This window comes from Danio aesculapii, chromosome 12 (genome assembly GCF_903798145.1).
Source record: "Danio aesculapii chromosome 12, fDanAes4.1, whole genome shotgun sequence".
Classification (NCBI taxonomy): domain Eukaryota; kingdom Metazoa; phylum Chordata; class Actinopteri; order Cypriniformes; family Danionidae; genus Danio; species Danio aesculapii.
This window is the reverse complement of record NC_079446.1, coordinates 6,175,815-6,186,973: the sequence shown is the minus strand read 5'-3', so window position 1 is coordinate 6,186,973 and position 11,159 is coordinate 6,175,815. Positions and strand designations below refer to the sequence as shown.

General features: G+C 38.2%; 2 protein-coding genes across 10 annotated transcripts in view; one reads left to right on the top strand and one right to left on the bottom strand.

Annotated features, from left to right (window-relative positions):
- noc3l (NOC3-like DNA replication regulator) overlaps window positions 1–5,718 on the top strand; it is a 23,503-nt gene extending 17,785 nt beyond the window's left edge. Inside the window, exons 15-21 of the mRNA XM_056469446.1 lie at window positions 881–944; window positions 1,027–1,098; window positions 3,101–3,282; window positions 3,380–3,508; window positions 5,195–5,292; window positions 5,367–5,451; window positions 5,536–5,718. Coding sequence (XP_056325421.1) covers window positions 881–944; window positions 1,027–1,098; window positions 3,101–3,282; window positions 3,380–3,508; window positions 5,195–5,292; window positions 5,367–5,451; window positions 5,536–5,664 — 759 coding nt within the window. The 3' untranslated portion in view covers window positions 5,665–5,718. The remainder of the gene's footprint in view (window positions 1–880; window positions 945–1,026; window positions 1,099–3,100; window positions 3,283–3,379; window positions 3,509–5,194; window positions 5,293–5,366; window positions 5,452–5,535) is intronic.
- The window catches only part of plce1 (phospholipase C, epsilon 1), a 158,402-nt gene continuing 152,950 nt past the window's right edge, over window positions 5,708–11,159 (bottom strand). For 7 of the 9 annotated variants that reach the window (XM_056469436.1, XM_056469437.1, XM_056469441.1 and 4 more), the window contains 2 exons: window positions 9,778–9,886; window positions 5,708–7,279 (listed from right to left, as the gene is read on the bottom strand). In XM_056469436.1, the coding sequence (XP_056325411.1) occupies window positions 7,143–7,279; window positions 9,778–9,886 (246 nt within the window). In that variant the 3' untranslated portion in view covers window positions 5,708–7,142. Of the gene's footprint in view, window positions 7,280–9,673; window positions 9,887–11,159 lie in introns of all 9 variants that reach the window. The other 2 variants (XM_056469442.1, XM_056469443.1) reach the window with 1 other exon arrangement.

The following is an 11,159-nucleotide window of genomic DNA, read 5'->3' as shown; positions in this document are numbered from 1 at the left end:
TCATACAAAAAAAATCTATCAGGAGGCATGCTTAGTAAGATCACCGTCATATTGTTTAAACTTTTAGTTTTGTTGACTAGCAAAACAAAAAATGCTGTTACGTCGGTTTTACAATGCATGAGAGGCGCGCGGCTAGCAAGTAGCCTGCTTTTTTGGCGCGCATGTTAACTACCGGGACTCACACCGGCAGAAGAGCAGCGTGTGCGAAAGGCGCGCGGGTTCTCTGCGCACACGCAGAGATGTGTCAGTTTGCTTTTTTTAATAAAACACATTGCTTTCACCAGCGACGGTTCGGTTGCACATAGAGAATAATGTCTTTATTTCGGAATTACCACTCTTAATAAATACACTTGCATATGAAGTAAATCATATGTCAATGTATTTACTGGGGCACTAGAGATTTTTACAGGGACACGTACCCCAGTAAATTGGCTCTAGCGATGCCCCTGCTTGCAACTATCATAAACATGCTAATAATAGTACGATAATAATAATGTTATAAACATAATGCTGGATCTTGCTAAAAGCATGTTCAAAAATCCTAGCAGTATGCTCAAATATGTTAGGAACTGAAGTAAATATGCTAGCAACATGTAAAACATTTCCTCATTCTCTACTTGTTTCAAACCTGTGAGTCCTTGTTTCAAACCCCAACATTCTTCACAATATCTTGTTGTTGTGTTCAACAGAAGAAAGATTAGAAGCACTTGAGTGAGGGGGAAACTCATTTTTGGGGTGAACTACCTCTTTAATGCTAGGTTGAAGCCCAGAAATGTATTCTAGCATGTGTCAAAGCAATAATAGATGGTCCACATGGTCTGCTTTTGTGCTGATTGTGTGAGAAAGATCTGTATAAAGATCTACTGTTGTGTTCTCTCAGGATCTGACGTATCGCGAGAGCCTTCACTGCATTCTCACATCCTTCCACATTCTCTCAGGACAAGGTCAGTGTGTCTCCACAGCTCTGCTCTCTCTCTCACACACGCAAACACACACCTTGCTCACACACATCTGTGTTTCCTGCAGGTGACGTCCTCAACATTGACCCCTTGAAATTCTACAGTCACTTGTACAGAACACTGCTGACGCTGCACGCAGGTACAGACTCCATATCAGCCACAACATCCTGTCATCTGAAACACCCCAATCTGCTTATGCTAATGGTGCATGTAATTCATAGTGAGTTTTTTATTGCAGCACACACTGTTAGGTTATTCTAAAAGATAAAATGACACAAGCTCATCCACATATTTCATTGCAATTTTGGAGATTATAAAAAAGCACTGCAGATGCACATATATGCACCTTTGTGAGGAAAGAAATATTGAGTAACAAAGCATGCTTAAACTACAATGGAAATAGATACATTTTTGTCTGCTCAACAAAAAAGCAGCATCATGTGTGAATGAACTGGGATCACACTGAAATGAAATCATAAATAATTGCAAAAGAATGGCAAGTAATGTCTGCTTTAAGACTAAAGTAATAAATGATGCTATAATAAAGTGGCAAGATATACTCTGCTATGAGTGGCTTCTGTATTTCTTATTCTGTGGTGGAGACAATACAGGTGGCCATATTTAAACTTTGTAACTTTGAGATTACTTCAAATTATCATGTAAAAAAATATTGTCACCATTTATTTTATGGGGAAGTAAAAAAATACACAGAGAAAAAAATCTGAGTTTTTAATAACATTTGCAATTATCTTTTATATACTTTATTATGGGTGAAACCATAAAAACTATTGCAACATTTTGAATTCAGCGGGGAAAAAACAAATGGGATTTGGAGGAAAAAAGACACAAACATTATTGTCTAAAGGGCACAGAGTTTACCTCTTTTTTATGATTTAATAATAATATTATGGTTCTTCTCAGTGTGCCAGTTTAGGTTCAGTTTAAAACACAATTCAGATTTGTGTATTATAATGTGTTCAAAAGTGTCATGTTGGGGGCGTGTCCACAGTGATTTAGGGGTGTGTTGCTTCACATGTAGATTAGTTTCGGCTTCCCGCCAATGTAACAAGGGGGCGGGGCCATGAGCTCACCCGCTCTGCGTTTGCAAAAGAGTCTGACAGGCAGACGGAGAAGGAGAGAGAGGATCACCATTCAGTCGTACATGTACGACTCGGACACAGACCAAGCAGAGAGTACAAAATCATTTGTGTCTTTGTACAGTTTTACAGCCAACTATGTGCTAGTTTCAAGTGCCGAGCTTGTACACAGAAACTAATAACCACGCACACTGAATTAACTTTGACTGAGGCACCGTATGCGCCGCTCGAAGCTGCGACACGGCACACTAGACACTCTCTGTGGCGCGGCAGAAACATGAAGTGTCCCGAATCGTCACGCCACGCATTTTTGAATTCTAAACATAGGTTTCTGCAGCGGTCCGCGGCGCCCAGCCATCGACTTGAGTGTACCCTGATAGAAACCTATGTTTAGAATTCTAAAACGCATACTAGTTAAGATCACAGGGAGCTTCTGGGATCGTGAGAAATGCAAACGGCTGAAGTATAAGGAAGACTCAATGAGAAGTACATATGTTTGCAAACCTACCTAAAGATACAACCAATAATTCTGATTAGAGCGATAATGTGGAGAATATTGATCTTGTGTTGAGCCCAATGAGCCTTGCATCTAAAAATAGAGCTAGCGTGTTCCTTTAGTGATATCGCTTCGACTCACGCTGAAAATGGCGGACGTGAATCAACAAACTGAGGATATGATGACGCGCCTGTCAATCAATATTGGTGGGCGGGGGGACCGCTCTCCTACGTAAAGTTGCGGTCGGTTTGAAAACCGCTCCAATTGGTCCACCGTTTTTTATGTTGTTAAATTGAAAAAAAGCACTGGGTGTGCTTATCTCACCCCAATATGACAGTCTATACACCATACATGCACATATGTCTGTCCAAACAGCTTGAAAAGTAGATTTTTTACCATAGGTAAATGCAGTGGCAAAGAAAAAACTGAATTGTAAAAAATTATGAAAAAAAAAAAGTGATTTAAAGGGAAAAACTCAATCCAATCAAACTTGAACACATTGCATGTAAATGTTTTCTGTGATATTGCACTGATTTGCTGTTGTGCAGGAGGAGTGAATGAGGACACTGTGATCGTCCTGCAGTGTCTGGACGTGATGCTGTCCAAGCGCAGGAAGCAGGTGACGCTGCAGAGAGCGCAGGCCTTCCTCAAGAGACTGAACACTGTGGCTCTGCATCTGCTGCCGGACTCGTGTGTGGGGATTCTGGCCGCTAACAGGATGCTGATGCAGGTGAGACTAGACGCTGCTCTGATGAAGATGAACGCCTCAGTGATGATGCTCATGTTAATCTGTGCTCTCTCTCTCTCCCTCTCTGGTGTTTGTGTAGACCTTCCCCAAGTGTGACATCCTGCTGGACAATGAGACGCAGGGCAGTGGTGTGTATCTGCCAGAGCTGGACGTGCCTGAATATTGCAACCCGCAGAACACTGCACTCTGGGAGCTGCACTTACTCAAGGTACAGAATCACACACACTGAGCATCAGCTGAAGTAATATAAAGCAAAATTGTTCAACTAATCCCCTTTTTTAATGTTAAATATATTTAACTCTTTCTCTGCCAGTGTTTTTGAAGTTGCTAGTCACCGGCAGAGTTTTTGATGGTTTTTACCTAAAAGTGATAGCTCGCCTAATATTTTCTTGTTGAAATATATGATATTAGATATATTAAAACAATATATAGCCTCGTTTTGATAAACAGAAGAAAATGTTTTATTTTTAAACTTTGTTTCATCACCACTGAAATGCAGATCAAAGAAATGACTGAAGAAAAATAATCTTTTTCAGTAGTCAAAGTATCGCATTTTCTCTAGCGCTGCACGATGTTGGCAGAAACTGACATTGCTGATATTTTGTATTTCTGGAATTATATATTACGATTTGATTATAATATCCTGAAATGACTTAAATGACTTTATTTGGGAAGAATTCATCAGGCGTGTGTGTGTGTGCATAAAATAAAATAAATCTTGAACTGTATTGAGGAACTGCAATAAAATAATCAAATGTTAAAACGCCGTATACAGTGTAGTCAACATTTATAGTGGATCAAAACCACCACAAATAAAATAAAAATTTGTCCTAAAACTATTAAACACCTAATCAATTTTGATCCACTTCAAATCTTGACTTCTGTCTTTATTTTATAAATAAATAAATAATTACAACTATTCTTAGTTGAAGCTACAAACTTGGTCATTTCCTAAGCACAAATGGTTTAAATGATATAGAATCCCAACTCAACATTGCAGATACTTGCACATTGCGATACGATGCTGAAATTATATATTGTGCACCCATAATTTTCACATACAGATACACACACACATGGATTGCCTTATAAACTTGTCAATTAAGAGAAACCACTTCCCTGCCACTGATAAAAGTTCAACAATAAACACATGCTCTACTTTCATTACTACTAAATTTAACGTGATTACAAAAACCCTCAAATGAATATAACAATTACTGCAAACTATATTTGATGGCACCCTTTCAGAACCGCTCCTGGTTTTCACGTTAGAATGAAAACACTCCTGTTCCATACGTTTTTTTTTTTTTAACTGTTTCAGAAAAATAATCTCCATCCACATTATAGATCATAACACACATGATACGTGACCATTCACACTCACTGGGCATTCAGAAATTTTACCAGCACCCACACATGTGGTGTAATGGTCACATGAGGAGGGCTTGACGAATCAGACAACAATACTGATCCAGAAGGGAGGGATTGTGGATAGCCACACCTCTGTTTTTAAAAGCCTGAAACACAACACCAGCATCTCCAGACTAAAACAGCAGCTTTAGCATTTCCAAAATGTTGTGTTTTCTTTTGCATAGACACCAGGGGCCTGTATCTTGAGGCCATTTAGGTGCCTAGTCAGTTACATTTTAGTTTGCACCAATTCTGGGTTTTAGGCACCATGAAGGAAGCTCAGTTCAGCTACTCCGTAATACCATAGAGTGCTTAAAGTCAAGCTGCTGTCATGTTACCTAAAACCCAAGATTGCTGTAAACTTAACTGGCTAATCTATCTTCATTGTACAGACCCCAGGCGGATTCAAATGCAGAACGTGCTGTATTCAAGTGTGTGTGTGTGTGTGTGTGTGTGTGTGTGTGTGTGTGTGTGTGTGTTTCAGAGTCACTATCAGCCCGTGGTGAGGAAGTTTGCAGCTCATTTGATGAAAGGAGCTCCTAGTGAAGGATCTGGTGCTCTGGGTGTGGAGCTCAGCAGAAGGTGAATACACACACACACTTCCAGTGACTGATGCTGGTCTAAGATGAAGCTAAAGGTTTGTTGCGTTTCTGCAGGACTCCATTGCAGCTCTTTGAAGACTACAGTGTAAAAGACATGAGCTTCAACCCACCTGTTGCAGGACCACCGTCAAAGAAGAAGGTCTTTTTTTTTTCCATCAAACTAACAATGCTTCCCAATATTTCTTCTGTGTGCATTATTAATAGTGTTTATTTAATATTGCAGGAGTTCTTCACCATCGGTCATGCGTTCTTAGACAGTGAGCTGAGGAATCAGATTGATGCTGCTCTTCAGGAGGAACCTGAACAGATGAGTCTAGACTTCACATCACAACACACACAGCAGGAAACATGAACAGACCATTACAGTAGTGTGTAAAATAATAAATGATATCCTCTTTGATTTCTACCTTTTCTTTTATTGGCATCATGTGCACTAATGTAAAATTATTCACAGAAAATGTTTCTATTTCTTGATGAAAAGGGTTGATTTGGTGGTTTCAAGTAAACAAACGACCCGAATATTGACATCACAATAGCAACAGCACATTCCTATAGGGGTTACATTAGTAAAACGTTCAATGTTTTAAGACCAAATTCTACATCAACTCAAAATAACAGCTCTGTGTCAGTAAAACAGACCAAGCAATGGTAAATGTACATTAAAATACATGAGGCTGTAGTGTACCACACAAATAAAGGCTACTTCAGTGGTGCCTACCAGCACTTTAAAACCTCCTCCTATAAACATTCATGCCCTTAAAAATAAATTAATGCAAGATTTCTGAATTATATGTACACGATCTGGAAAAGTACAGCCAACCTGGGCTATAAGAGTCAATAAATTATTAAAGATTTCACATCAAGAAAGAAAATGGACCGCTTAAAGTTCAAAACAGAGACATCTTCAACAAAACAAGTAAAGTAAAGCAGATCATTCAACCGCTACGCAGCGAATGTAGAAATCTCACAAACATAAAGAACAGGGGTGTCAAAACTCAGTCCTGGAGGGCCGCTGTCCTGCATAGTTTAACTCCAACTACCGTCAACACACTAGTATACCTAGAAAGAGCTTGGTTAACTGGTTCAGGTGTGTTTAATTGGGGTTGGAACTAGAATATGCAGGACACCGGCCCTCCATAACAGAGTTTGGACATCCCTGATATAGAAAAACAACTGACTAAACCAAACTGGCATTCAATAGTGAAAGGTCAAAGGTCATATAGGATATAAACTCAAATTTGACTGACTTTAAAATATTCCCAAAAACAAGTCCTGCAGCGACTGAAGAAGTCAAAAGAACACAGGAAACACTTCATAAAAAAGTCAAATAAATAATAGCACTTCAGTTAAGAAGAGGGATTAAAAAAAAGTGCAAAGAGTAACATTAATAATGAAAGCGCTAGTAAATACTGTTCATACAGTAACATGTACACTGCCACACTATATAGTGGCGCTTCTTCAAATGCTGATTTAGAGTAATACTGCAATAGACTGATGGCATGATGAGCTGGTGCTGATTTCATTGCAGTGAGTGTGCAATGAAGCCAGCTAATTCAATCAGCTGTTAAAATGTGCAGAACAAAGTCTGCTCAGACGTCCTGTGCACAAAACGAGTCAATGAAAAAGAAACAATTGTGCCAGGAGCGCTTTCATCCAAAAAAAAAAGAGATGTAAATAAAGTATTAAAAATGTCTTGATTTCAAAATAACGCTGATGTGCAAAACCGAAATGCATCGATCACTTACAGCACTGTTAACATCAGCTGATTAACAGAACAGAAGTGAAGCGTCTTCATCTGGAGCTCAGACCACTGCTGCTGCTCTGCCTCACTCATTTATGCAGCTTCCAGTTCCACAGCAGCGGGAGAGACCACCCAGATGGGACCGAGACCCCATCACCACACTGAGAGCGTCTCAGAGAGCCCAAGCGGCCCTCAGCCATCCAGGCCTTCAGCCCCGACAGAGATCCTGCAGAGGAAAATATAAGAGGACGTTCAGTCTCCTGGAAGATACGTCAGCCTGGTGCTGAATTATCTGAGAACACACAATATTCTGATTTACCTCATACCTGCCCTCATTCTACCAATTTCATATTCACCTACAGGCCAAAAGATGAAATGAAGAGCCGTTATCTAGCTGGGGACTATTTTCAGGTGCTGTGTATTATCACTGAGTACGTTTAAGCTCCCTTAGACTTCCATTCATACGCACGCGAATGCGTCAGATCGGAAACGCAAGCTCAAGTTTCAAATGTTGCTGCGGTGCAAAATTCAGGTTTGATGAACTCTGACCTGCAGAGTTTTGCTCCAACACTAATCAAACACACCTGAACACCCTAATTAGTGTCTTCAAGATCACTAGAAAGCTACAAGCAGGTGTGTTTGATTTGGGTTGGAGCAAAACTATGCAGGGACACCGGCCCTCCAGGATCGAGTTTTCCCATCCCTGGTATAGACTATGCTTTCACAAAATGCTGTGAAAATCCAACATGGTAATAGTTTGATTGTGGTGTTTACATGTCTGTACTGCACTTTTCAGTAATGCCACTAAAATCAGCATACTCCACACGTCTTAATTTGATTTCTGTTTAGTTCGATTATGACCTTAATCTGATTAAATTATTCACAAAATCTCTGTTTACATGGTAGACTCTTAATCAAAGTATTGTCTTAACTGTATTAAAATCAGATTATTGGCGTCCATGTAAACATACTCAATGTATCTGCTGCAGACATGCTACGCCAGCAAAGATCTTGATTATTATTACTACTATGCCAGAATCAGAATATAGTTCGTAGCCAGATCAACCTAGAATATAGCAACGGCTCTTTCTTCTCTACATTAGTCAACATTTAAAGTGGATCAAACAGCTTTTTAAAATGGCCCCAGGACAAGAATGAATGTCCATCAATAGTTTTAGGACAACTTTGTCCACTTCATTTGAAGATTCACTTCAATTCACACAATTGTTTTCTGCTGAAGGCTTAGTCTAAATTTTCTCTACAGAGTCGTCCAGCTTTACATAGTAACATAAATTATTTTTTTTAAAATTGAGCAAGATGCTAATGGTCTAATCTGATTTAATGATTTATGCTAAGCTAAGGGTGCTAATAAAACATACATGATGTCATTAGCATAAACACACAGCATACACTCCGTCTCACTAGGATAAACTGCTTATTTCTCTGGATTTGAACATTACTCCAAACATTTAGGATGATGTAAGTGCATCTACAGCAAAATATAAACACTGTTCTGGTGTTTTCATGAAAACAATTGTACATATTGTGCCTTTAAATCAAACACATGTTCTCAGAGATTGTCTAAAAACCATGTGAGGTCACCATACAATCATCAACATTAGAGTCCATGTAGACGCACAATTAACTTCACTTGAATGAATATGAGGATGCAGAAGTGTCATGCTTTCAGTCCTCAAACTGTACAGTAATCATATTCACTCATGAGCAGGTCAAGCTTTTAAGTCTTACATGCCCATTAATGATTTAACATGCTGCAGTGTTAACTGTTAAATCAACAACAGCAAACTTTAAAATGAGGAGTTACCTTATGACAAAGTCTAACACCCTGCAGCTTGATCATGGAGCCTTTTTTAATATTGTGATTTCAAAAGAGGACATAAACACTTGTATTTATGTATGGATCATATCATCTTAGCATCAAAGTACAAAAAACGTAATAATTCAAGAGTTCCCACTTAGATATGCTTGGCGTTTAAAGCAGGTTTGGCATGCTGTCCCGGAAGAGAACCCTGAGCTCGGAGATATTTGAGTCCAGGGCTCCCGCCCGGTTGATAAGCATATCAGGAGATCCAAGATCAGGTAGGTCTCGAGAGCTCCCCCTTTAGAAAAGGGAGGAAAAGGAGGAGATGGGGTGGAAGGGGGGATTCTTCCAATCGAAGATAGAGCAGTAGGGAGAAAATGATCCATTTATAGTAAACTAGGATCACTCTGATTGGATTATTACTGATTACAGATGAGCAGCCAGTCGTGCTCAATCATATCACGTGCTCCTCTCGAAATTAGTTTATGAAACTTCACATAGAGGATTTTGACTGCGCAGGACAGTAAACTTGACGTTATTCTCTCCTCTGGCTGCTGTTATCAGTCTCACACTTATGTTTTTTCTTTTTGAAAGTCTTGATAACACCATCGTGGAGTTTTTCTTTTATTATTTCAGCAAATAGGATTGTAATATAATGATTAGTTGTGCTCTCCTACTCACTGCGCTCTAAGTTTACCAACTATAAAGACTTCCACTACTGAGAAACATGAAAAGGCTCCATAACATGAGTTTTGTCCTGTATAAGATGAACAGTGGTGTGTGTGTGTGTGTTAGTACCTGCTGGAGCTCCATGCACAGACACACACACTGCAGAGCGCTGCTTCACTGTGATGTCTCCGGCACACAGCTCATGCTGGGACATGCGCTCTTCTCTTCCTTACTGTGAGTGTCGTTGCTGTTCGTGTTGACCGTCAGACTGCGACTGCGACCCGTCAGCTTCCTCAGCTCACTGGCGAACGACACACCTTTACGCTTGTCCTCACGAGCCAACTGACCAAACACACACACACACCGTTAACAATCAATCACTGATTCAGCCTGACAAACTGATATACAATTGAAGTCAGAATTATTAGCCCGCTGTATTTTTTTTGCCATGATGACAGTAAATAATATTTGACTAGATATTTTTTAAGACACTAGTATTAAAGTGACATTTAAAGGTCTAACTAGGATAATAATGCAAGTAAGGGTCATTAGGAAATACATTGGTTTGTTCTGTAGACTATTGAAAAAATATATAGCTTAAATGGGCTAATCATTTTATCCTTAAATGAATTTAAAAAATTAAAAACTGCTTTTATTCTAGCCGAAATAAAACAAATAAGACTTTCACCAGAAGAATAAATATTATAGGAAATACTGTGCAAATTTCCTTGCTCTGTTCAACATTTGGAAAAATAAATAAATGACAGGAGGCTAATCATTTGGCTAATCATTTCGACTTCAGCTGTACATATTCGGTTAGTCTTGATTGTTCATGCACCAGTCTAATAAAATATGGGATTGTAAATGAATAAATACTCATATTTTGAAACAGTAATAGATATTTACATGTTTATTTCTTTGCGGAAACTTTGCAGTATCAATATTTGCTTTACAGCTCTGGAAAACACTATTTTCTATAGAGGATTTGTGGCTAATAATACATCTACGAGACTTTTCAATGACCTTTCCAGCCAGGTAGGGTTAAAAAACCTTCATTTAATTAAAATATTACAATCTATGTGTCAATAATAAATCAATTCATTTTTTAATTGTGAATATTAAATATGGAATTATTTTATATTTCTTAATGTTAAAATAACTATTAAAACTGTCGCTCAAGGTTTGGGTTCTACCAATTGGTATACTGCCAATTTTATTTAAAAGAGAATAACCATGAATTGAGTAAAAGTTACAATAAATATATATATATATATATATATATATATATATATATATATATATATATATATATATATATATATATTATAACATCAATGTATTTTAAGTTCACTATCATCAAAGAATCTGATTCTATTTAATCAGCTTTTATCCACAGATATATTTAGCTTTAAATCATTATGAAAAATAGATAATACTGTGATTCTTGAGCCAAACTAAAATAAATATTAGATGTGGATATTAGCATGAACAATGAAGAGCAACACCCTTTTGGACTATTCTATATTCAAACAAGAAACTCTTATTTAAGAATGTAAGTCAAAATTATTATGATGTTGAATTTCTCACAGTATGACTGATAATATTTTTTCTTCTA